Below are 27,165 nucleotides of genomic sequence, written 5' to 3' on the forward strand. Positions count from 1 at the left end.
GAATGTAGAGTGACCAGTAGAGATGCATCAGTGCATTCCTATCACTTTTGGTCATAGTATGTGGGTAGGGACTAAAAGAATACGTTCACGAGTAGTGGTCTACTGATGAATCAGCCCAGCCAATTAATTAGGCAGATATCAAGCATTTCAAGGTAATCAAAATTGGTTGATCAGCCTGCAAGCCTGGCCAATTAATAAAAGTGCTTGAGCTCCCCTATTTATTCACTCCTTTTATCACATACTGCCTTCAAGCGCAGTGAAATGCCTCAGAGAAAGCACAGGCATAGAGAATAAGCCTGTATTCTTAGCTCCACAAGAGTTCATTACTTTGACTTAATTGACTTAATCAACTTAATTAAGTTAATTGTATTACCACCATTAATAAGCTGAGTTGAGGGTAACGTGTTACAAAGTAAAACAACTTTTTCTGATCTTGTCATACATTGTGTGCTAAAATTACTGAAAGAACTATGATTTTCACTTTGTAGTGTAGTTTTTTTGTAGGTTTGGTAGGTTTTGAAAGTAATGTGAAAGTAAAGTAATTAGTAATCTGATTACTGTTTACATGCAGTAATCAGTAATGTAATTGGATTACAATTTTTAAAGTAGTAATAGTAGTAGAAAATGTTTTATCATAACACTTGCCTTGGGTATTGTAGGGCTACCAGACCGATAAAATATAAAACTTTTCTAACTAGGCTAGTTTGGTGTCGATATCCAAGAGCCAAATGTCATGTCACAGCAAACCAGTGACTACATTTCCCATCCTGCACTGCAGCCTACAAACATGGCCGCCATGGACTACATTTCCCACACACACACACACACCCACATTCACCTTCTCCGGAATTCTAATCACACACACCTGTTGCCAATCTCACACTCACTCAATCTATGTTATAAAAGAGACTTTTTGAACACCATGATGTAGTATTGAGTGTATTCTCGTTACCAAGCGGTTGTTCTCCGTTTCTGGGTTTGAGTCATGTTTATTGTTTGGTTTCTCATTTTGGATTCTAACCTTGCCCAGTTTATGCCTGTTTATAGATCGCTTGACCCATTGCCTGTTTTGACCATGCTCTTGTATCATGATTTGGATTTGTCTGCCTGTCTCTCTCTATTAAACGTCTTTTACTGCATTTGTATCCGTCCTAACCTCTATTACGTAAGTTTCGTGACAGTATCGCTTTAGCTGCTACACTGCCCTGCAAAGTACATTATCTTCCCTTATGATCTGCTCATATCATGTTCACGTAAACTGGGAATCATATAAACATTTACACACCTTGTTTTCCTGCTGAGCATGAGAGAATGTTACTTTTTCAGTTTCAACCCCTTTACTGGTTTGAAAAAAAAAAAAATCCTCACACTGACTGTGAGCGCTAGTGTTTGGCTGGCTTGAGAGCTGTCAGCCAATAAGATACGAGTATTTCCACGTATTTCCTGTAAACCCTGTCTGATTGGTCTCGCCTCCGTTCACTGAAGATATAAAATTACAACACCGCCATCTTCTTTTACTGACGTTCAGTTATGTAGTGACAAACCTCTCCAAGTAGAGAATTATTTGGGGTAAAATATGATTTATTTTAAAAATGCATTTTACTTATTGTTGTTAATATTGTTTTCTTAACAAATAAATTTGTAACACAACTAACATAATTTTATTGACATCAGTAACTGTAATCAAATTATATTTTAAAATGTATTTAAAACACATTACATTAATTTAAGATGTAATGTGTTACATTACTGTGTTATCAGAAAAATGTATTAGATTAGTTACACCCAACTCTGTTTGTCACCATGACACCCACTAGGAAGTTTAAGGAAAATAAATTAACTGGTTGAAGCCCAGACATTCATAATCCATGGGCTGTTTGTTACTGGGCAATGGGACAGTGAAAGTGATGCAGCATGAACCTTTTATTGGATTATACGATCAAATGAAGTTCATTAATCCTATGAGATTGTGCTCAGTGACAGTTTTGTTCATAAAGTTTGAATTGTAACTGATGTGAGGGCATGCATCTGCTAGAGCACTGCAACAGGTGGAAATAGCCTATATACAAGCCTATGACACTACACTCACAGTTCGCTTACAAATGAGCAAAGCTTAGTATCTTCACTTGTGCACCTAAACACTCTATTGCTATCCATTTTGGGCTTGATTGCTGTGCTTTAATGTCAGAAATGTGCCCCTACATTACCATGGATTTAGCAGAAGATACATAAATAAACAATTACAGAAATAAAAAAATGAAGAAATTGAAAATGCAGAAAAGGATAAATAACTGAATAAAAACTGAAAATTAATACATGTGGGAATATAATCAGAAACATATAAATACAAAAATAAATCAATAAACACATCAATCAGTCATTCAAATAAAGAACTGAAGAATACAAAAAGGTAAAGAAAAAAACTAAATAAAACCTAAGTGAATGATATTTACATAAGTTAGTGCTTTTTAAAACTATTTTATTTGACTAATTGATTTATTGTTTTTTTTACTTATTTATCCTTTTATTTCTTTTGCTTTGTCTTCACCATTCACTGGTATGTTTATAAAGGACCGGCATACAGATCGACACAAGGAATCCCGGCGGACCCCAAGCCAGTCTGCTACATACACCACTGTCTCCACATGGCACCACCATCCTGAGAAGCTCATCACAGAGGCTTGTTGCTATGAAGCTAGTGTAAGTCATTATTGTAGCTTTAAACATTTTCACATACAGTACATGCATATCAACATATGCAAAGCATATGCAAAACGAGACCTTTTGCAAGATACAATGGTTTAACTGAAGTCCACACAAAGCTTCATAGTTATCTATACTGTACTGTCTGTGCTATATATATTGTACTGACAGGTAAAGTCAGTACAAAAAAATATTTATTCTTAAATGACTGAAAATTTTAATGTGTTTGATCAGCTTTAACACAGATTCTGTCTTTATAGTATCTTGGGTCTGTGATAATCAGAGATCTCCGAGGTATTGAATCTACACAGGAAGCCTGTGCAAGAATAAGGGTAAACACAATCTTTTTTATATACATATTTTTAAAAATCAATTATATTCCTGTGCAATATCACTTAAATGTAAAATGATTCAAAATTGTATCACCTCTCACTAATTGCATTATTTCTAAGTAGACAAGTAGAGTATTTCCTCTTATGAACAATCAAAAAGAAATACTTTAGAAAGACTATATTGAAAATACAGACCTCAAAGTAGAAACTCAATGAAACAACAGTGAATACAGCTGTGATCACTGACACACAAGTTAGGAAAACTGTGATCACTGAAACAAAATTGCCTATAACTGTGATTTCCAATGATCCTAATTGCATGAACATGGTTATAAAATGACCTGTGAACACCAGAACTTTCTCAGTTTTGGACATATGGGCTGTGTCTATCTGCATGTCTGCATCATGGGTCCACATGGAAAAGAATTGGCAGAGGAATTGGAAAATCTGATTGTGAGACTTCACAAAGATGGGAAAGGATATTGAAAGATTGGTGACCAACTAAAAATAAATTGAAACACAGTTGCAGCAGTAATCAGGAGGTGTAGAGCAAGCCATAGTGCCACTAATCAGAGCCGTATTGGTCATCCTTCTAAAATGAAGCCATGGACAGTTTGCTACTTGTGCGACTTGTCACAGGGGTTATCAATGGAAATCGAAGTTGTGACAGCTCAGACAATGCGAAGGACACTGCATAGCATCAACCTCTATGGATGGCATCCAAGAAAAAAGCCCTTGCTTGCTCTTCGGCACAAAACTGCAAGATTTTGCTAAAGAACATGAAATATTGGGACCTGATGAATTTTGGGAGCACATTCTTTGGTCAGATGAGACCAAGATCAATTTGTTCAGCTCAGATGGGGTTCAGCATGTTTGGCATGAACCTGGCCAGAACTACCTCAGTGAATGCATAGTTCCGAGAGTGAAGCACGAAGGTGGGAGTGTGATGATATGGGGCTGCATGAGTGCAAAAGGTTTTGGGGAGTTGACATTTATAGATGGCACCACTAATGCCTGTGGATATACCAAAATACTGTCTGCCAAGATTACTCCCAGTCTCCAAAAGCTTGGCAGAAGAGGAATATTACAGCATGATAATGATCCAAAACATGCAAGAATTTCTAAAGAAGAAAAAAATTAAACTTGGTCAAGTATGTCTCCTGACTTGAATCCAATAGAACACCTTCAGGGTATTTTAAAGAGAAAGGGTAGAGAAACCCAACCTCTCCAGCAAAGAGCAGCTGAAACAACTTGCCTCTGAAGAATGGCAGAACATCTCTACAGAAATTTGTGCAACACTGATATCCTTCATACTGGGGAGGATTGAGTCTGTCATCAAAAATAAAGGTGGACCTACAAAGTATTGAAAAAATAAAAGATTTGAATTTCTGTAATGAAAGGTGTAGTGACTTTTGTTATATTGAGTTCCTACTGCAGGGTCTGTATATGTAATATAGTAAATCTAAACTATTAGTTTTAAATGTTATGTTCTGGATGCTTTTTTGTTTACAGCCCTCATCCACTGTTCTGATTTTCTGCCTATTTTCAATCAATGTTTTACAGAGATACTCATTTAACTAATACAGAATAGCAGCATGAATAGCTCAGTCTAATCAGCTCACCACACTTACAAACCCACCCTGCCTCTTTGCATCTCGTTTGTAAGAAATCAAAGGACCACCGGAAAGGCCCTGTCATAATCCTCTCCATCACCTATAAAGGAGTCAAGTTCATTGACGCAGCCTCTAAGGTAGGATGAAGTTATTCATTCCAAATTTATGCAAAAACAAGGAATAACTGAAAATGGTTTAGTCTGTGAAAAAATGCCCTCATGCTAGAATATTGTGGCCTCTGTAGGCTATCGTGGCAGAGCATGAGATCCAGAACATCTCCTGTGCGGCTCAGGATCCTGATGAACTTCGCACTTTTGCATACATTACAAAAGACCTGAAGTCGGGGCACCACTTCTGCCATGTTTTCACTACAGTTGAAGTGGTGAGATCCACACTTCAGTCTCCAAATAAGTACAATCATTTCCCAGGATTAAACATTGTTAATTAATACTGAAATAGTAAGGCTCCTCCTGAAAGACTGTTTTTAAATAATTTTCATCAAGACTTTCCCCATGTTAGTTTTGTCATGAACCTAAACTTGCATCTCCCCTATAAGTTCTACTCACCAATGTTGTTTTCCAATGCAGACACAAACCTATGAGATCATCTTGACTCTGGGACAGGCGTTTGAAGTGGCCTATCAGATGGCTCTTCAAGCACAGAAAGCCCGACGTCACAGTTCCTACAGTGGGGCAAACTTGGAGATCATTGAAACCAAGAGCAGCAGGCCAGTCTCATCTCGCAACAGCATGCGCCGCTCAATGGTAAGTAATAGGGAAAAAAAGCCAATATTAACCGTCAATAATCAAGATACATGAGGGGCTCAAAGGTATTTTCGTTTTTATGCTTTCAGAGAACAAACATCACTGTTTTGAGAAAAATAAAGATTTACATTTGGAGTCAGTGAATTTTAAGCCAGAAAACTTGTTGAAATATTTGGTGAAGTTTTCCTCACATTTTGGCAGTTGTCAATAAAAAACTGGTCAGAAACAAACTGGGCCTCTGTGGCTGCTCCAGGTCCTGTACATCAGAAAACGTCAAATGCAACCCCAATTCTGAAAAAGTTGGGGCAGTAGGGAAAATGCTAATAAAAACAAAGAGGAGTGATTTGTAAATGTACTTTGACTTGTATTTAAACAAAAAACAAGACAAGTAAAGACAAGGTATTTGATGTTTTATCTAATCAACTGCATAGTTTTTTGAAGGTAAATGTTAATTTCAAAATGATGTATGCAACACGTTCCAAAAAAGTTGTGACAGGGGCAATTTAGAACTAATAGCGATGTGACAAGTTGAAATAAGAAGGTGATGTGAAACAGGTGAGGCAATCGTCTAATCATAGTATACAGTATAAGGAGCCTCCAAAAAATGCCTAGTCCTTTAAGAACAAGGATGGGTCGAGGCTTGCCAATCTGCCAACAGATGCATCAGCGAATAATCCAACACTTTGAGAACAACATTCTCGAAAGACCAATTTTGGTCTTCTACAGTGCACAATATAATTAAAAGATTCAAGGAATCTGGTCAAATCTTGGTGCGTAAAGGGCAAGGCCAAAAATCACTTCTGAATGCATGTGATCTCTGATCCCTCAGATGTCACTGTCTTAAAAACCGTCATGAGTCTGTAATGGATATCCTAACATCGGGAATACTTTGGTAAACCTTTGTCAGTCAACACCACTTGCCGCTGCATCCACAGATGCAAGTTAACGCTTTACTTTGCAAAGCAGAAGCCATCCATCAACACTGTCCAGAAGCATCGCCGACTTCTCTGTGCTCGGTTTCATCTGAGATGGACAGTAGTACTGAAATAGTAAGGCTCCTCCTTACAGTGGAATCGTGTTTTGTTGTCCAACGAGTCAATATTTCAAATACTTTTTGAACAAAACAGCCGTTGTGTTCTCTGGGCCAAAGAGGAAAAGGACCATCCAAGACCATCCATGGACCATCCAAGCCTCATGCTCAAAAGCCAGCATCTGTCATGGTATGGGGGTGTGTCAGTGCACGTGGCATGGGTAACTTGCACATCTGTGAGGGCACCATTAATGCAGAAAGATACGTACACATTTTGGAGGAACATATGCTGCCATCCAGAGCAGGACAACAGCACAATGACTTTGCGAAGTATTGAGTGTTATCACCATACCAAGCATTTGTACCCTGTTCCTCGTTTTGTTTCATGTCCATTGATCTTACTTCTCCCCAAAGCTCCAGCCTGAGACCCGAGAAGTTGTCTCACCTGCCGATCTCCAACCGGAGGTCAACACGGCGACCTCCTCCCCAGAACTCAAACATGAGACCCACGAGGTCGTCTCACCTGCAGAGTTCCAGCATGAGACCCATGAGGCGGTCTCATCCCCAGAGCTCCATAATGAGACCCACGAGGTCGTCTCACCTGCAAAGTTCCAGCCGGAGGTCAACGTGGCAACCTCGTCTCCAGAGCTCCAACTTGAGACCCATGAGGTAGTCTCACCTGCAGAGCTCCAGCATGAGACCCATGAGGCGGTCTCATCCCCAGAGCTCCAGAATGAGACCCACAAGGTCGTCTCACCTGCAAAGTTCCAGCCAGAGGTCAACGTGGCAACCTCATCTGCAGAGCTCCAGCATGAGACCCACGATGCAGTCTCATCCCCAGAGCTCCAGCATGAGACTCATGTGGCGGTCTCATTTCCAGAGCTCCAGCAAGTCAAGTTCCTACTAGAGGTCGAAGAGACGACCTCTCAAGCCAAGTTCCTGTCTAAGGTCAAAGAGCCGACCTCTCAAGCCAAGTTCCTGTCCGAGGTCTAAGATACAACCTATCAAGCCAAGTTCCTGTCTGAGGTCGAAGAGACGACCTCTCAAGCCAAGTTCCTGTCCGAGGTCGAAGAGATGGCCTCCCAAGCCAAGTTCCTGTCCAAGGTCAAAGAGACGACCTCTCAAGCCAAGTTCCAGCTAAAGGTTGACGAGGTGACCTCCCAAGACAGGTCTTGTGCATGATTAGAATGAATAAGAGTGTTCTGGGAATTGCAGTCCATGGTGGCCATGTTTGTAGGCCACAGTGCAGGATGGGAAATGTAGTCACTGGTTTGCTATGATATGACACTCGCCTTCTGTGCCTCCCTCGCAGTAGCGCTGGTGAACTCAACACAATAGGGAAGGAACTGGCTGAATGTCGCTGTATGTCGAGCTCACTCAGCAGGTCTGTCTGGTAGGCCTGCAACACTGCCATTGCATGCAGTGACCCACAAGCAAGACCCACTACCGCATAGGCCTTGCCCACCAACGCCGCGGTGGCCTTACATGGCTTGGATGGCAAAGCCACCCCCCTAAATTGCCTGCCTAACCTTCAGCATAGTTAAATAGCTGTGCTGTTCATTCCCCATGGTGGCCGAATAATCAGACATTGCGGTGTTATAAATACCGCTTATGTAAGGTTTTCCCCAGAAACGTGATATTTTGTCATTCGCTTCTGGAAAAAAAGGGGAGTTTTCTGCAGTGTGAGGGAGATTTATTTTCACTGGGGAGAAAAAAAGCTCATACAGCCTTAGTAATCACTTCAAGCAGCTCTTTATATGCTTGAGAGCCGGTCTCAGATTTTAGCACACCCTTCTGACTCCTCAGAGTCAGAGAGGAATTAAAAAAATATATACATATTTATTTATTTCCATAGTGGAAGGAGGAATCCGGTGGAGAGCCGGACCCGGAAGACAGAGCAAGAGATAGAGCAGCGCTCGTCTCCGGCTCCTTTTCCAGATCCATATGAGATCACCAGGACTTGAACCGGCTGGCTGCCTCAGCAGATCCTCAAGGCTCTGAAACTCAACTCCCCTCAGCCGAGAAGAGAGCAAGTCTCGAGCGGAGCTGCCTAATTTTAAGGTGTTAACAAAGACCTCTTGAGGGCTGCCCTGGCATGCTCAAACCCTAGACACTTCACGCAGAAAGTGTGTCCGTCTCCTCCACGATGAATCGGGAGCGAAGCGTAGCACACTTCCTGAATTCTTTATCACTCATGCTTTCCTCTCTCTCTTTTTTAAAGGGACAGGAAAGTAAAGAGATTTCTTTTTTTTTTTTTTTTGAAAAGATAGGGAGAAAATGAAGAGCCTTTTTGAGAGCGTTACACAAATGACCGACAGGCAGTCTAGCTGAAGATAATAAGGCTGACGGCACGGTTTACAGGTGCTGTTTTTATATCACACGACGCGCTTAATTGCCACGTCACCTGATCACAGCAGGCCTATAAATAGGCATGATGTTACACAAGCTTCAGATACTGGTCACACGCGAGGGCGCTTCCCACAGTGTTAAGCTAACACAACGTTGAGTTATCTTTGAAAGGTTACATCACTTACTCTCATAACTTTCAAGACATCTCAATAAAAGTTTGCTTTTTTGACACACAGCCATAAAGACACTGGGATTTGTTGTTTTGGAAGTTGTGCTGCTTATAGAACAGATCAGCTTTCAGTTGCTTTTCTGTCTGTCACTTTAAACATTTCAAAATGCAGATGAATTCTTGAACACAAATATACACAATATTCAATCTCATTGCTTGTCACTTTCGAATCATCAGCAGTTGCCTTTCAGGTGAGTTTGACACAGGTTTCAGGTATCTTGCCTTGCATGTTTAGCCTTCTTCTGCTTTAAGTAAATACAGTTTTCACCACACATGGAAGCATTTCTTTCATGCATTTCCCCATTGTCAAGCATTTCCCCATTGTCATATTTGTTTGTTCATATGTGATTATTTAGATGCGTTACAACCTAAATACATTTGAGTATTCTTTACAAAGCATACAAGATACAATTTGGAAAAAAAGATGTTTCTACATTGTTTTGATATACTACTGAAGGCAGTTTCCAGAATACATGCACTGACACTGTCTTAGAATTCAATTGTGTACATGATTAAATTTTTGTTGTAAGTGCACACTATACCATAATTAACTGGCACCTGTGATTTATCTTGTGTCTTCTCCTGTCTTGTTGTATTAGGCCTTTAACGTGTATGTTTCTGTATCTTACTTCCCTTCCTAAACAGGCTGCCCCTGTGTCTGAATGCCACTGCTGCTACTGTCACATCTGTTCTACCCACCGCCCCTCCTACCTCCCGCTGCCCTCTGTTAGCCCTGGAGTTCAGGTTCTACTCTCTTTTATTCTTTCTCTCTTTCCATTTCCCTCTCTCTCTGACCTAGCCTCATACCTTCCCATACCCTCTTCTGACCATTTTCAGCTAACTAATTTTCTTTCACTTTTCATTATTTAACTTTTGGATATTTTTCTTCTTACGGTTTTTGGTTGTCATTGTAAGGGACTTTGTTGTTCTTCAGAATGAGGTTTATAAACTTTACAGTATACGTATGCAAAAAGGAAAAGAGTAGACCCTTTGGTCCAAGATTCAGATGCATGAATTTAGATGCAGTGACACTTCGAAAAAAAAAAAAATATTTTATTGCAATACTTAATTTCATCAGTTAAAAATCTTTTTCCTTTTACTTTCACTTGAGTACATTTTTGATGGCTTCCTTCCACTTTTAACTGAGGAATATATTAAGGCCTTGTCTTTGCATTTATAACAAGATAATTGTAAAAACCAGAAGAAGGTCTAAGAATCTTTCTATCTTATTTTAAAAAATCTTTAATTTCATTATCTTACTCAGAACTCAAAATGATTTCTGCAACATACAGTGGGGGAAATAAGTATTTAACGTGTCAACGTTGTTTTCGGTAAATATATTTCTAATGAGGTTATTCAAATGAAATTTTCACCAGACATCAGTATTAACTCAAGAAATCTGGAAATATAAAGAATTCACAACATTAAAGTCCATAAATAAAGTTGATTATAATAAAGCGGAATGACACAGGAAAAAAGTGTAAAAAAGTTAAAAAAAAAAAAAAAAAAAAAAGAATTTCCCCCACTGTAAATCTTAGTTTTAAAATCAACATAACAGAGAAAATGAGAAAAGCACATACTTTCAGAAAATTTAAAGTCTGTAAAGGCGAAATTACAGTACAGAAACCTTCTCAGTGCGAATAAGCCTGTAAGCAAAAGTATTAGAATGAATGGTCACACAATATCTCAGTTGACAATGTGCCAAATCCAGCTTGCAATTGTAAATATTCACTGTGATTTCTCCTGCGTCATGCCCATTCTATGGCACATGTGGTGGGTGAGCATTTGCAGTCTCATCCCTCCCTCCCTCCCTCCCTCCTCCCTGGCAGATGGAGCCCATCGAGCAGGAGACAGATGTGCAGTCCTTGGGCAGCAGCTGGCACGTTGACCTACGTGACCCCTCCAGGCCGGCCTGCAGTGCCAAGTACGAGACCACCATATTCTGAAGCGGGGACAACTGTCCTAACCAGCTGCCCTGTTAAGCCCCCTGAGAGAACTGTAGTGCCCTGTGCCTTCTCACTGTGAATTGTAGCCTCCCTCAGGGCAAGTTCTGCTCCCTGCTCTCTCACTCACTCTCTCTCTCTCTCTCTCTCTCTAACTCACCTTTGTAGTCTTCTTGGAGAGCCTTCTGCCATCTTCTCCATTTTGACTTTCTGTCTAGACTTTCTGGACACTGCCCTCCAGTTGCCCTCCTTGAAAATTCTCAATCTGATGGTCTGTGCAGTCCTGACTTTTCAGACACTTTTTTTGTATCACAATGCTGAATGTTAGCAGTCCTCTCATATCAAAGGATTTTGCCTCCGTGAAGCCTATGAGCACAAGCTGAAGTGTAGCTGTTTATCCAGTCTTATCATGCAGTTGTACCATTTAGATATTTCTTCTTTCTGACAGACACGAATTAGGCATCGTTAGCAACAAAACTTTTGTATGGAACAGCAATACTGTCCGTACCAGTGTCAAACATAATTTCAAACATACAGTTCATCACCACTGTAGATGCAAATGTGTAACAAATTCCTCACATTCTGCACTCAAACACTATATCCGTCTCCACCTCCACTGCTGATTATTTCTAGCTTGCCCCATATTTCTGTAGCACTTTTTTTTTCTACACCAGTGCACAGTTCACTGTTCACAATTCACACCCAGTACTTCCTCTCTCCTACCTTCCTTTGTCCTACTGGAAAACATACAACTGTCAACACACCTGTTCAGTTCCAGTTTTGCATAAAACATAGCTTGGGATTTGGAATGCAATAATAAAGATGGAAACAGGTCAGAGGCCTGATAAAGTTCAAATGCACAGCACAAATATGGGTCCCAATTCCCCAGTTATGGTCTTGTTTTTTGTTTTAAAAAAAATAAATATATATATATATATATATATATATATATATATATATATATATATATATATATATATATAAATCATGATGATGATGTTGGTTGCATTAATAATCATTGTTCTTCCTCCTTACTTTAGCATATATGTGGCACTTCCAGGGCTATGACTAAGTGTGATAAATTGCAGCATGAATATGAATGACTTACGGTTTGAAGCAGTTTTGTATTGTATTCGTACATTGTAACATCACTTAGTAAATACGGCATTTGTGCATATGTGTTCATGCTTTTTCTTAAAATTGTTGCTTGTTTTGTCAATATGACCTGCTTAGCTCAATCAGAGATGGTGGAAACAGATCAAATATTTCAGAATTCATATTAGGTGTAAATTCAGGATAATAATGAATTCAATTATCTACCACACGAAGATAAAGAACTGGAGCGAACTGGGGCAGTGGAGGGAACGGACCAAGAGAATAATGTTCCATACAATTTTAGCTTCAGTGTGACTGGAATAGAAGTCCACAAGATGTGGAAGCCTTTCCCCCCCCTTCCTCTTCAGTCTCTAATAGTCATGAGTCTAAGGAAGTGAACTTGTATCATCTTCACATTTTGTGACTGATTTCAGCAACCTTATCAGGTCAGAACTTTAAAATGAAAGTCCCTTGGCCTGGTGAATGTTATAATACAAATCGTCACCTTGATTCATTCCTACAAGGCAATTCCAACTGATACAGATGGCAGAAAACCTTTATATTTGTATGCCTTTTTGAAAAGAAACATCCCAGTGGGTTGTTTCATTAGACTGAAAACTCTTTTTTTTTTTTTTTTACAAGTAGCATTTAATACACTTCAAGTTACTCTTCATAATTCAGTTTGTGAATGTTCCTGTTGTGAATGTTCTGTATGTGTTGGGCTGTTAGTCATGCTCAAGCTTGCCTCTGAGGTAGACTGTTAAAACAGATTTTCTTCATGAACATGTTACATATCCTCAACTCCATGATCATTACATTTACATGGCACCACTCACCCTCCATCCGCCTCTCGTTTGTTTGTCACCGTTGGGTTGCTTTCATTACCTAATATGCCTCTCATTGACAGTGCAGCCCATCGCATTGCATTCTGTCTCATCACTGTGCTCATGTGAATAATATTTTTAATGTGTCAGAATTGTACTGTTAAATACATGCCCATAATGCTAGACACTTAAAAACAATTCATTTAGATACCCAAGGATAAATTCATATTTCTGAAATCAAATATATTTCTTCCTGTGTAGCTGACTCCACCTTTCAAGTTTCCGGACACCAAGGTGTGAATAGAAGTGGAAATCAGGTGAATCATAACGTGAGCGAATGAGAGAACAAGATGTGTCAATCATTCAGTGGCACAGAATTGCAGCATGAGATTGATCCAGTACTGTGTGATTTCTCCTTTGATGAGTTTAGACAAATTCGCAATGAGGATTTGTGCATTTGGTTGTGAGGTGGGTCTGTGCGTACAACAACCACAGCATGCTAGTCTTTTATTTGTTTGAATAAACATACTGTTTACTATTTAATAAGAAATCAAATAGGATATTTTGGAGAAACTGGAATAGGATCTTAGTATTAAGCTCTGTGTGATCAATTATAAGTTACAGTCCTTAACGTGGGCTTTTAGATATAGGGAACTTCCAGACACAACATGAAGATTGAGAACTGCAAAATATCTTCTTTATACTCAAGACTCACTCTACAATAAAAGGTGTGAGGATTTTGTTTACTTAATGTTTGCTTTAACAATTGCTTGGATGGATTTTTTGTAATGTGAGCCAAAAATATTGAAAATGTTAAGAGTAGAGCTGAAAATGTACACCTGAATCAGAGCTGACTGGCAAATATAATTCCTGTCATTCAATTCTGAATGAACACTGTGCAACATCTACAAAATGGCTTTAGCTGGAGGTACTCAACTTTAATCACACTGTGAAATGACAGAAAATAAGCATTTACCTTAAAGTTGTTACTCATTATTCTTGATGTGATGGGACATTTAACTTAAAAACAAAACCAAAAAAAAAGAAGGGGAAAAAAAAGCATGTCCCTCTCTTCATAAATCACTTACATTTTCTATATGTCGCTTGCACTTTATTTTGTTTACACTGAGTATTTGGATATGATGTCAAGATAGAAACTTGCCAAATGCTGTAGCATTTGTATCCTTGAATTAAATAACCATGTCTATTTTGGGGACTAACCTAAAATGTTATATAAAATGTTCATAATTCTTTCATTTAGTTGTCACATCAATATAAATGACCTAATAAAATTTAATGACTTCTTTTGTGTCACCTATTAAGCAAATTAATTATGTTTTCCATACTTCATTCTGGAATCTTCTAATGCTTGGGGGAGAAAAAAGTAAATCCCAACTTTAGTTACTGATGCTGGATATTTTTCTTTTAAATTCGAATTAGCAGAGGCATATCTGAGTTTGTATTTTTATTTTATTGCGAAAACAGTCCTAAAAAAATGTTCCAACACTAAAATTTAAACCAATCTGGCTTGGACGATCACATGTACTGTATCCTAATTAACAAATATGAATCATTCCCCAGGGGGGAATGATTCATATTTCATATTCATATGATTCACATTTCTATCGATCTGGTCGTGCCAGGCCAGGTCTTACAGGGAGCATCATTGGCCGAGCAGGAGGTCGCATCATGTGGGGGCCTGGCATCATTTGCATATGTCCACCCATAGGGGGCCGCATACCTGGGCCTGCAGAAAGCAGAAGGACATTGTTGCAAACCTGGACACCATAGATATCTTAATTAACTGATTCTTTTATTAGATATATCTATAAATCATAATGATAAGACCACTGTGTATATAGTGAATTTTTTTTTTTTACAGGGTTGGGGTGAAGGAACTCAGTATATACTTGTTAACATTAAGTCTTCCTACCTGGACCACCAGGCATCATGCCATGCGGAGGAGGACCCATCATGGGCATCATTGGAGGGCCACCCATTGGAGGAGCTGGTAACATGCCTGGCCTAGGTGGTCCACCTATAATCCAAACACTCGATGTCAGTGGATGAACACTAACACGTTGATAAATACTTTTCTCATGCAAAAAAACACAACATTAGGCCCAGTCTACACTTTAGTGTAAATGTTTATTAGGGCTGTCAATTCCTGCATCACACTGCACTGAAATGTCACTTAAGATTTAGCGTTCAGATATATTCAAATCTTATTTAGAGGTCGTTCTGCACCTAAACGTTTGCATTGGCATAAACTTGGAAGACGAACGCTGTGTTCTGCATATTTAGGAGCAAGAAGGTAAGCAGTGTTTTCTTTGGTTTTACAATCCATCACTGAGGCTCCTCATGGTACAGACTAGTCAACATATCATGAGTGAAAGAAGGAAGGTGAGGTTCTTTGGAGTGGGTCACTTTGATTCACTAGCCAGCGTTACCAAGTGTCCTACATTTGAACTTGAAAAAAATGTTGCACAAGATAGCGTTATCATGTGTATCCTCAATCTACTGCACTCTACTGCCTGATTTCTTTTCTCATGTCAAGCACCAGGGGTAATTTGGGCAAAAAGGTTTCTACACATGTACATTAGGCAACTAAACATGTAATTTGGGATATTAAACATTCTAATGTGTATTTTTGCCTATGACACGTGTTTAATATTAAAATTTGTTTCAACAGTCCCAGGGTAAATATATAAGTTCCATCCAACAACAGGGTCACACTATGCATTTATTACTTGCTATACAACTTTAAGGGTTCACAGTAAACCAACTACTGTTATAATGGTAGTCTTATTGCCATTTTAATATCACTACTATTCTCTAATAGTACTTTCTCTCTTATTTGTTCTAATTATATGCATATATGGATTTACTCAGCAGTATTGCTGAATACTTTTAATGACATCAAAAGTGCCAGTGATTTGAGTGCAAACAATGCAATGAGCTTTAAACACATGAAAGCAAACTCCTACCCACTAGTCTCTTATTTACATTTCGTGTGTTTGACACCCAGTTTACCTTGTTATACATCTTATTTATGTGCATCACGCACCTGCAGATGTAGCAATAGTGAAGAAATACAAAGAAAGCATTCAGCCAGTTATCAAAGTCTGAGGAAGGCACGAGGAAAGTAGTCAGGAATAAATTTCAGAGAAACCGAGATGCTTTTGTCCAAAGCTGCTGCAAACCAAGACAGTTAAACGTGCTATTCTGTCATAAAGCTGTTTTCCAACCAGACCTACAGGTAGTTATGTGACCGAAAAGCAAAGTTTCCATCCTTAGCAAATAAAGAAAACCTTATTTCACAAACAAAATGCTGAAAGAAATTAGACACTGAAAAGCCAACAAAATTTTTTTTTATAAAAATGCATCTGACATGAAGTAGTGCTGGAATAAATTTTTATAACAACCCCCTGAATTAAAAATTTGGTACAAGGTTTGTTTGTGCAGTTGTGCTCAACATTATTACATTTATCATTACTACTTACATTTCTCTACTCTAATTACAACAGACATTTTTTCCAAGTTATCCAAATGGTAGACTCAAATTGGCATGCACTATGACTACATACATGTCGGATTGTACAGATGCACCAAAGATTAAATTGGAATGGAATCCTCATATGCTTGTTTTAGACTCAGATTGGACTGTCCATAAGCTAGATGAAGAAGAGCCATTCCCTTTATATAATTTTTTTTATTTTTAGAGACACGTCTCTCTTGACCCATAAATTTGGCCTTATAATTAAGGCTGTCCGAATATTCCTAAAAATGAGAAGTTCACTGCTCTTTTAAAAGGGTGTACTTGCATTATTATGCAGTTATATTATCATTATATCAGTGGCATAAAATGATGATATTATTTATCGTAATTATTTCTGGGACAATGTCGTCCAACAAAAGTAGTTATCGTGATCTACTCATGGGGCCGTGGGTCTAGAAAATAACGTGTCTTTTGAGGAACTAGTGGAAACCTGTGATTAGGGCTTGGTAAAAAATATCGATTCTCCGATTTTAATCGATCTTCAATTTAACAAAACGATATTCTTAATGCGCGTGTTTTACTTGAGAGAAATATTATCTGTAGTTCGCCTCTCGTTTTGAATATTGAAAAGGGTTTTATTTCTTAAACAAAGTTATTGATGAATTTCATTGTTGCACATTTACAACGTTTTTATTTTTTACAGTTGTGTGTGTAGTTTGTGCTTAACTTATGTGCATTGTATGCACATATTTATGATTTCTTGTTACAATGTTTATTACTCAAAGTAAAAAGTAATTAAATATAATTCTGTGGGCCCTATTGTTCATGTAAATGTGTATTTCAGTAATATAGCCAAGTAGGAGGGTTTCCGTTACCTGCGTTTATATTAAAACTAACATTTTAAATGAAGTATTGATAACTAATAGATACTGAATCAAAACCATATAAATAAGAATCGAATCACAAAATTGGTCACAATACCCAGCCCAACCTGTGATGCATGTTTTAGTGGATAATTGGATTATCACAGGTAATGTCACAATGCTATTGTTCTTATAGGACTTACTGATATTGGGATGAGGGAGCAGGGATGCACCCGGAGGGGCAGCGCCGGGGAATGGCGTGGGTGGAATTTTCCCCTGCTGGAAAGCAGCAGCTGCAATACACATAAAAAACATTTATAAATCCACACACACCCCCCCCCCATTGTGTGCACTAACTGACTGATTAAACTCCAAAAACAGGTCTAAAGACTGACAAAGTACTTACTTGTTTTGTCTATCAGGCTCTGCGCCTGCTCCTCCATCCATTTCTGATAATAGTCTTTCACATTTTCTTTGTGTTTGCGTCCACTACAGTGAGTTTTCCTTACTGACGGCTGAGAAAACAGAAGATTCAACATTTGGGTTATTGAAATGTCAGTTATTGCTGTATTACTACTCAAGGCATGCAGCTTATAGACGTTTCTGATTAATTATATAGTCATACATACACATATACATACACACACAGACTCCTCTAGTGCATTTTAAATGAATTACTACAACAAATATGCAAAAACGTACCGAGTCGTGCGTTAAGTATGTGTCGCAGTAGTCACAGTAGAACCTGATAGAGGAACAGTGTGTAAAGATGCAGTTTTTTTTTTTGAATGACAGACATGAAACCTGCTCGCCAAGTTAGCCTCCACTCCTATCTAACCTAACACAAATATCAGCAGATAGATAATTAAGGTAACAATGCTAACTTATTAGGTTTATCTAGCAAAAAAATATTTACGTTATGCGAAAAAATAAACCGAAATACACACGCTAATACAACTGTGGTGCGTTTAGGTGAACCAACAATAGACACAGCTAGCGAGGTAAACAGTGAGATATCCAGCTAGCGGTAAGACTGACTGAGAGCTGAATGCGAGCTCGTTACTCAGACATTAAACCCCGTGTTTAATGCAGGCTCGTCGCCGAAGCAGAGAACATAACATTATTATTTACAAACACACATTTCAGTTGATGGTCTATAAGAAGAAACAGCATTAATTAAACTTACTTCGGCATCTTCACGGGCAAATAAAATGTGGCACCCTAACCGGATGTTCAAGGAGTTGCTCTTGCCTCGATAAAGAGTGCGTCGGCGCCACCAGGCGGACAGGAGGAGCAACTAGTACTGTGATCCTGATACTGAACAGTAACATACACGCGCGCGCGCTTCGAAACACTGTACCGGTGCTTGATTCGTCCAAACAAAAACACGTGGCCATGTCGGTACCTGATCACGTGACAGCTTTGGAAGTAGATTCAAAAGAGGGGCAAAGTCTTGCGCGCGTTTAGAACAAAGCTTACTCCAAAATTATATATATAAATGTGTATATATATATATATATATATATATATATATATATATATATATATATATAATGTGTGTGTGTGTGTGTGTAGTACTGATCTAAAACATCTTAAAGAAACAGGGTTAGTTAGGCCAATTTAAGGGTTGTTCCCCTTCAAATTAACGCGCCAGTCCAGTCGGTGGCGGTAGTGAGGCGATAGCTGGCCCACCAACCGCAAATAAATGTTACAAGCAGAAGAAGAAGAAGCGATTACAGAAGGTCATTCGTGGAAATAGTGGTTTGAGTTGATACAGAGATATTTTGTAGTTCTTCCACTCAAGTTCTTTCACTCCAATTTTGGCAAAGCATGTCTCCGAGGACCTCACTTTGTGCCCAGGTGCATTGTCATGCTGGAACAGGAACTGGCTGTTATATGGAACTGGCCCCTATATGGAACAGGCCCCTGTACAATCCTATACAGTTATGTGCTTTCAACTTTGTGGTATCAGTTTGGGAAAGGTCCACACATGGCTGTGATGGTTAGATGTACATAAATGTTTGTTCATATAGTGTATGTTCTATTCCCCTACTCTTGACCACTCTTTGCAATGGTCCCCTACTTAATTCAGTTCGATTCAATTTCTCAACAGTGCTTTATTAGCATGAATGTCACATTATTGCCAAAGCGTGTAAATAACAGTACAGATTGTAACATTACCAGTATCTATGCTCATGTAACACACAAATGCACACACATCATTACATTAACACTTACATACATATGAAAATAAATAAATCAGCAAACAGACAAATAACTAATCTAGATGTAATAAAGATCTCACTACAGAATGAGCTCAGGGCATTCAGTGTCTCATTGTCCCTCAGGCTGTGACATTCTATAACATATTTTGCAGCGAAGGTTGCAGTGTGTTCCTCTCCTAAGATGATCCTGAATTTCTCGTCTTCTGTTGAAGTCTGGAATTGTGTGTATAATTTGATCAGTGAAAATTATATTTGTGTTGATATTTTTTCACAGCAGAGGAGAAGGTTCACATCTGTCTCAGCCTCACTGCTCTTACAGTGCACACACACAGTCTCAGTTTGCTAGACATACAGGTTCTCCTTCTCCCCAGAATGACTGTGGTCTCTCAGCCTGTACTTGAGCAACATCTGTCTCTGTTTTGTATCTCTGACGGTGAAGAGATTCTCTGACCATTCATATTCTCCGTTTAGGGCCCAATAGCAGTCTAATCTGGACTGAGATTAGATATGGCTGTCCCAATTCTCAAGATATGCTGTTCTGATCGTTTAATAATTTGGTTGTCTCTAATTAGACTTTGGAGAGCATTGCTGGTCTGAGGCTGCTGTAGGTAAGTTGGGTTAGTGGTTAGTGATTTCTAGGACTAGTTAATAGAGAGGACTGATTTGTAGGGCTGAGCTCTTGGGTTTTTAGTGCTTCATATGGTAGTGTGCTTCCAAAATTTTTGTGTTCTTTTTCGTACAGGTATGACCAATGGGAATCTTCCTCATTCGGAAGCCCTGCATGCATTGGCTGGTGTTTTTCTTGGAACGTTAGGATATTCAGAATTTTGCATGCAGGGACTAATATAGTCGTTAGAGCAATAGTAGTAATGACATTGTCGATACACATTACAAGATTTTGCACCGAGTTTAATTGGGATGTCTACGTGGTGGAAGTTTTTATTAATTGCATAAGAGCTCTTCATGCTTTTTCTCTTAGTGTATTCACTGCCTGATCAAAACTTCCAGAGTCCTAGGTAATCAGAGTGTAACAAATGCGCTATGGTGGTGTTTCTTAGAGGCCTGTTTTCATGAGACCTGGCCTCATTTTGGACGATTACAATTTTGGTTTTGGCCAGATTGAATGTCAGGGTCCAGTTCTGACAATAGCTCTCTAGCAAGTCCAAGTGTTGCTCTAATCCTTGCTTGGTGGGAATAGTATCACAGCATGATTACACTACTACCACCGTGCTTTACTTCGGGGTGTTCTCAGGGTGATGAGCAGTCTTGGGTTTGTACTAAAAAATAGTGCTTTGTGATAAGGCCAAAACATTCAGTTTTGGTCTCATCAGATGAGAGAACATTTTCCATAGTTCCTAAGACTCCAAACTGGATTTCATATGTTTGTTTTTTCCCGATAATGGATTCTTCTTCTTACAACTCTTCCTTAAAGCCCACCCAGTCATTGACCTTTGGCTTCCTCTTGGCAGAGTCCTCATTGAACCATATTTGTTACATTTTTAATAATGGACTGTGCTCCATGGAATATTTATAGTTTGGGATTTTTAAATAGCCAAACTCTGATTGATACTTTTCCAAAACTTTGTCCTTGGCCTTCATGATGCATTTTTAAAAAATTTTTTTAGATATGTTCTCTTACAAACTCTAGGCCTTTATTGGAACAGGTGTATTTACATTGAGATCATGTAATACTTGCACATAGGTAGGCTTTGTTCAGATAATTATGTGGTTTCAGTGAATTTCAAATCCAGATTGCAACACTAAAATGTATAAAAGTTCAAGGGATGGAGGAGGGATTTATGCAAAGCACTGTATATCTTTTACACAGTAAATATTGTTTGGCAAATCTCAAAAGCTTGGTGGTACATCATACATGATAGTTTCTTGGCCAATATTGTACCTATTCATGCCAGAACTATGTTTGGTTGGGCAGAATGCACATCCTAGTAATTAATGATTATGAGTAACTCTCAACTGTCCTCCTTCTCCTCTCTCTCAGAGACTGATGTCTCAAAACTCCTGTCTAGCTATCCTACAATCTGTCCTCTAGACCCTATCCCTCCTGACCTTCTTCAGTCCATCTCTCCCCGCTACTACCTGCACTCACACACATCTTTAACGCATCCCTCTCCACCGGCACATTCCATCCATCTTCTTCCATCTTCTACCGCTTTATCCTTTTCAGGGTCACGGGGAACCCGGAGCCTATCCCAGGGAGCATCGGGCACAAGGTGGGGTACACCCTGGACAGGGTGCCAATCCATCGCAGGGCACAATCACACGCACACTCACACACCCATTCATACACTACGGACACTTTAGACACCGGCACATTCCCTGCCTCAAAAAAAACAACACTTAACCCTTCTGCTGTTGACAACTACAGACCTGTCTCCCACCTAACTTTTCTGTCCAAATCCCTTGAAAGAGCTGTTTTTAATAAACTCTCCACTTTTCTCACACAGAACAACCTCTTGGACACCAAGCAATCTGGCTTCAAAAGCAGTCACTCCATGTAGACTGCTCTGCTTTCCATCACTGAAGCCTTACCAGAAGCAAGATCAACCTCTAGATCATCTGTCCTCATCCTACTCGACCTCTCTGCTGCCTTTGACATGTGAATCATCAGATCCTCCTGTCAACTGTCTCTAGGCATTACCGGAATGGCTTCGCGCTAGGTGGAATCTTATCTCTCAGACGTTCGTAAATGTTTTTAAGGAGATGTGGTAAAATTTCTATGTTGCCACGGTAAATTACAATTCATGACAATAACAACAAAATTTATTTGCACTCATATACAAGACACACATACAAAATTAAGTATACATGTAAGCCAAACTATTCCATCTTTCAGTTGTTATATAACTGCTAGATGAGTCTGTTAAAGGAAGATTTTTCTTTGAATGAAAAACTAATTACTCAGTAGGACAAAAACAGAACATATATTTATTTTCCATTAAAGAATCAGCTCTGTTCTTCAGTGTCTATTTGCATACAACAACCCCAAATGCTTCAAAAAGTCTTTTGAAAATTAAGATTAAAAAAGTGCAATGAAACAGTTTATCTCAGGATTCAGTTATGCATTATTCTGGGGTTTCAAGCCTCCGTTTCAGAAGCATGACAAACATCCACTTAGCCAAAAAGTATTTTATATGATTATGGAAAAACTTAAGTGATGAAAATTAAGGTATCTTAGAGGAAGTGTCTGTTTTCAGTCAATACTTGGATTCTGTTTACATCCCCCTTTGCCAGTGGTAGTAAAAGTTAACACTGAACACAGCTCAACATGCCAAGTGATTAAATCATGTCTGCCCAGCTTATTCGCAGCCCAAAGCTGCTCTGAATGCACTGTCTGTCCATTACAGAGATTCTCACAGGTTGGATTTGGGGCCGCTATTCACAGGAATGGCCCTGAGCTCTGTCCGCATGCACAGGTACTCGCCTATGACTGCCATGAGGGCAATGCAGGCCACATTAACCAGCCACCATGACAGAGCAGCCGGCAGGTGAGAATTATAGATCCAGCAGCCAATCATGTGGAAAAAATGCACCGTGACTGTGAAGTCCAAACACTGCTTCCCCCGACGGATGAATAACCACAAGCCCAGAGCACTGCCAAGAGACCCAGATACATATACATTCAGTTCAGTACACAGAGATATTAGGTCAAGCCCTCTAGAGTTAGAATGTATTTTTAAATAAGGGCACTGGGTTTTCATTTCACTTCAAGTTGTATACGGTATATAATTCTGTATGTGACAAATAAAAATCTTGAATTAACGTAACAGTCCTATTGGATAAAGCACAATATAAATCAGACACTTCAAATAAAGGCCACACACCATGTGAGAGAGTTCAGAATGAATGCCATCATTGAGAGTCGTCCGTGTGTCGTTGAAAAACCGAGGATCTTTAAAAATGGATTGAAAAAAAAAGGCAAAGCAATAATTTCAAAAGTGAAAGCAAATCTGGTTAAAACTGACTGTATAACTTTTAATACTTTCATTTCTCAGTATTTATTACATATCTCGGTATCATGTTTCAAAATATTCTGTATTGTTTGGTGATTATGGTGATTAAATGTCTGTGGCTTTGAGACCACACAGCAAAACTCTCCTCTCTGGGCTTAATAAACTTACTTCATAACTGAAGATCTGACCGAGAGATCTGTTGGTGTGCACAAGTCCATCCACGCCAGCTAGCCACAGGCCTAGGAAGCTGTAGTAGATGCACTGCATTAGGATGATCTGGGAGATGATGAGCACTGGATCCCAAATGTAGCTGCGGAACTGACTGGCCATCTTCAAGTGAGGACCACAAATCAACTCAAGACAAAGACCATGAGTGGCCCAGATCTTCACTCTGTCACCCAAAGCAGGCTCTGCTGCAGATCAGGAAAGAAAATTCATTTTCAATGTACATATATGATTGCAGTATAAAACATGATGCATGTTGTTCATGACGAAGTGATGATACAATTTAGAACCACTGGTCTGTGAAGCATAGCCAGGGGGTACATTTGTATGTTGTAGCATTAAGATTTCCCTTCACTGGAACTAAGAGGCCCAAACATGTTCCAGCATGAGAATGCCCCTGTGCACAAAGGAGCTCCATGAGCACAAGGTTTGCCAAAGTTGGAGTGGAAGAACTTGAGTGACCTACACAGAACCCTGACCTCAACCCCACTCAAAACCTTTGGGATCAACTGGAAGGCTGACTAAACCCCAGACCTCCTCATCCAACATCACTGCCTGATCTCACTAATGATCACAAATCCCCACAGCCATGCTCCAAAACCTAGTGGAAAGCCTTCCTTGAAGAATGGAGGTTAATAACAGTAAAGGTGGACTAAATCTGGACTGGGGATGTTCAACAAGCCCATATGAATGTAATGGTCAAGTGTCCACATACTTTTGAGCATACAAATGTATACTGACTAGAAAACTGAATTGAATTCATTTCATCCGAACTTCAATATCCAAGTATGTCACACTATAAATAATAATCACTTGAACATAATATATAATCTGTATAAAGTTCAGAAATAAAGAAAACAACAACATTTGAACAGTTAAAATAGTTGTTTATATTATGTTTAAAATTAAGCCTGTGCTGATGGGGATCGGTGGAATTTATTTTACAGTTAAAAGCCTCTCTGGCTGCAAATAGTTTGAGAACCCCAGCTGTAATTTCTACCGATGAATGTAAAATATATATGAACAGGACTGATGTACATTTTAGTATGAAAGAATTGTAAGTGTAAGCATTGATTGGGGTTTCTACTGCAATACAGAATTCAAATTCTCTAAGAACATTCACTAAAGTAATTTTTATTAATATTTATCCTGAAACTGAATATTTAAAATAAAAAAGTGCCTGTTGTAGGAGCCTTTGCTCCTATGCTCCCATGTTCTCTGCTAACGTTAGCAGTAATTAATCTGTCCTAGTTACAAGAGAATGTTGGATGAATTAGACTACCTTACACAGTTTATTTGAGCTATGACATGTTTCTATTATATTTTTAATCACAACAGGCCAAGTAGAGTGTGATGTAGTGCTACAGAGACAACTGCCAGCTTTCCAAATTAACATTAACCGCTTGTCTAAGGTGTAGGCTAGCGACTGACACACTTCTCGCCAGCCCATAACTGTTTATCATGAGAGCTTTACTTACCCGCACCATCGCTAGCATCGGAGTCTAAATATCAATCCCCAAAATGAACTAGGAAAAATTCCTCTAAAGTTCTAATAGCATTACACAATCATATATTCTGAACGGCTGACGACGAGGCTGAGTGAAGAAGTGGCAATGTCAACAAAGCAATGTGAAACTAGCACCAGCCACGCTTCCGGTTAACCAAATATTCCAAAATAAAAGTCCTGACAAATGCACACCTACGATAAAAAAATATTATCAACTGACGTTTTCTTGTGAAAAGTAACTTATTCAAAACCAAAAACACAATTCACTCTCTAGGTTTGCTTGTCATATGCATGACTAACTATGTATTTTACTAATGAGCAACATTACATTTACATGTATTCCTTTAGCAGACGTTTTTATCCACAGCAACTTACAAATGAAGAAAGTCGCTTGGGATAAAAGCGTCTGCTAAATAAATAAATGTAAATATAAATGTAACGAAGCTAATGGTAAATATTGCTCATTAGTAAAATACATAGTTTTCATGCATAGTCACAGTTAGTCAAAATACATAATTAGTCATGCTAGAAGCATAAATGAAAAACCCCACGTTCCCTCTCCCTCTGTACCACTTTACAGACCCCTTTTAACTATTTCTTTCTTTCTTTCTTTCTTTTTTTACTTTAAAAATAAATAAATAAATAAATAAAAAGCGCCTAACGACAAATCTAGCGACTTTTTGGACAAACCTTAGTGACTTTTCAAATGTCACCAGTACTGTGCTGCAAGTCCAAGGTCTTGCTTTACCGCTGCACTCTCACCTTTAACGATGTCATGGATAACGAAATTCCCTTCGTCCCAATTTACATCATTCATATGAGAATGTTTTTAAAATGCTAGACAAACGGAATGCAACATGTTTTACATGTAAAATAGTACACATTATTACAACCTAGTTCTCTTGTTCAAAGTAGTTATAGTGTTCAAAAACATTTTATATCATTCATGTTTCATACCTGTCAGTTATATACTATCTATCTAAACAGATTATAGATTAGCTTACATATGGATAGAATTTATATAGAACAGATAATCATTATACCTGGTCTCTTACAATATGGGGGGGGGGGGGGGCATTAGTTTCAAAAGTTTGAGAACCTCTGATATAGAGGAATGACAATAAAAACCCTCTTGACTTGACTTGAAAGTACATCTCATTTTATGAGCCTTTCTTTACTCCAGCATATATATATATTTTTTTACTGAGGTCGGTAGGACCAGGATAGCTCATCATCAGGTTCCACACTGCAGACCAATTAATTATTACAGTGGATGATGATTGGGCACAATTCTTGATGTTTTTTTTCCTACTTTGATGAACTTGATTAGATGGTATATACTGAAATGTAAATAAAATGTGTGGGAGCATTCAGTCATTGGACTAGGTGAGAGAAGAGACCTTCAAGAATTTTAATTTGAAGGTGTAAATAAAAATTCAATGAGTCTTTTTTTCTTGTAAATGTAATTATGTACACATATTAAAAGTTCAGATCACTCAAGTAAAATATACTACTTAAGAAAGTGTGTCTATTGTTTTCTCTGTCAGAGCATGTAAAGCTAACTGCTTTTACAGTTACAGGCCTGAATAGCTATTGGTACTGTTGTACTATAGTGAACTTTAAACATTCATGTAACATTCTGGACTTAAATTGCTAAAACAGCAGACAATAGTGTGTAGCTTAGCAACAAGGCAAGGTCACCAGCGAGTAGCGTTACCAACAAGCTAATCAGATAACGTTAGTGATAACTCTAATAATGGTGAGTAGTTTCTCAAAACAGTGAATAGTATGGTCAGTGTTACAGATTTAACCAATTCTGTATATTAACTGATCTAAAGCCAGTACTGCTATAAACTACTTTAAAAGTAAGTAAGTTATTTACAGTTCACAGTGCGTGCGGCCATGAACACTTGTATGTACTGTTTACAGAGTCAAGTTGAAAAGTTGACATTTCAAGTTGAGGGGTCATTTTCGGTGGTTTTGACTAGTTGTA

At 38.7% G+C, this 27,165-nt stretch overlaps 3 protein-coding genes across 3 annotated transcripts; 1 reads left to right on the plus strand and 2 right to left on the minus strand.

Annotated features, from left to right (window-relative positions):
• Positions 1–2,559: 2,559 nt before the first annotated feature.
• On the plus strand, positions 2,560–5,305 carry LOC128614553 (ankyrin repeat and SAM domain-containing protein 1A-like). Its single transcript, XM_053635953.1, has 4 exons — positions 2,560–2,700; positions 2,964–3,035; positions 4,702–4,785; positions 4,893–5,305. Exons 1-4 carry the CDS (start codon positions 2,560–2,562, stop codon positions 5,094–5,096), a joined length of 501 nt encoding a protein of 166 aa, XP_053491928.1. The 3' UTR covers positions 5,097–5,305.
• A 9,029-nt stretch (positions 5,306–14,334) lies between these two features.
• Positions 14,335–18,573, minus strand: snrpc (small nuclear ribonucleoprotein polypeptide C). Its single transcript, XM_053637033.1, has 7 exons — positions 18,431–18,573; positions 17,947–17,989; positions 17,651–17,759; positions 17,448–17,537; positions 14,816–14,920; positions 14,490–14,629; positions 14,335–14,445 (listed from the first exon to the last, which is right to left on the minus strand). Exons 1-6 carry the CDS (start codon positions 18,436–18,438, stop codon positions 14,505–14,507), a joined length of 480 nt encoding a protein of 159 aa, XP_053493008.1. The 5' UTR covers positions 18,439–18,573; the 3' UTR covers positions 14,335–14,445; positions 14,490–14,504.
• Positions 18,574–22,232: 3,659 nt separating this feature from the next.
• Positions 22,233–25,395, minus strand: sys1 (SYS1 golgi trafficking protein). The gene is made up of 4 exons (XM_053637014.1): positions 25,144–25,395; positions 23,609–23,853; positions 23,312–23,379; positions 22,233–23,081 (listed from the first exon to the last, which is right to left on the minus strand). Exons 2-4 carry the CDS (start codon positions 23,768–23,770, stop codon positions 22,841–22,843), a joined length of 471 nt encoding a protein of 156 aa, XP_053492989.1. The 5' UTR covers positions 23,771–23,853; positions 25,144–25,395; the 3' UTR covers positions 22,233–22,840.
• Between the last annotated feature and the right edge of the window lie 1,770 nt (positions 25,396–27,165).

The sequence above is a fragment of the Ictalurus furcatus genome, chromosome 11 (assembly GCF_023375685.1).
Source record: "Ictalurus furcatus strain D&B chromosome 11, Billie_1.0, whole genome shotgun sequence".
Taxonomy (NCBI): Eukaryota; Metazoa; Chordata; class Actinopteri; order Siluriformes; family Ictaluridae; genus Ictalurus; species Ictalurus furcatus.

Excerpts from the sequence above, each read along its gene's own strand:
- LOC128614553 (XM_053635953.1), top strand. The coding sequence starts at position 2,560 with ATGTTTATAAAGGACCGGCATACAGATCGACACAAGGAATCCCGGCGG. Across the intron at positions 3,036-4,701 it reads AAGCCTGTGCAAGAATAAGG|AAATCAAAGGACCACCGGAA; the intron begins GTAAACACAATC and ends CTCGTTTGTAAG. Across the intron at positions 4,786-4,892 it reads TCATTGACGCAGCCTCTAAG|GCTATCGTGGCAGAGCATGA; the intron begins GTAGGATGAAGT and ends TGGCCTCTGTAG.
- snrpc (XM_053637033.1), bottom strand. Across the intron at positions 17,760-17,946 it reads CATACTTAACGCACGACTCG|CCGTCAGTAAGGAAAACTCA; the intron begins GTACGTTTTTGC and ends CTGTTTTCTCAG. Across the intron at positions 14,630-14,815 it reads CATGATGCCTGGTGGTCCAG|GCCCAGGTATGCGGCCCCCT; the intron begins GTAGGAAGACTT and ends TGCTTTCTGCAG.
- sys1 (XM_053637014.1), bottom strand. The coding sequence starts at position 23,770 with ATGGCCAGTCAGTTCCGCAGCTACATTTGGGATCCAGTGCTCATCATC. Across the intron at positions 23,380-23,608 it reads GTCAGATCTTCAGTTATGAA|ATCCTCGGTTTTTCAACGAC; the intron begins GTAAGTTTATTA and ends CCATTTTTAAAG. Across the intron at positions 23,082-23,311 it reads ATTCTGAACTCTCTCACATG|TGCTCTGGGCTTGTGGTTAT; the intron begins GTGTGTGGCCTT and ends GTCTCTTGGCAG.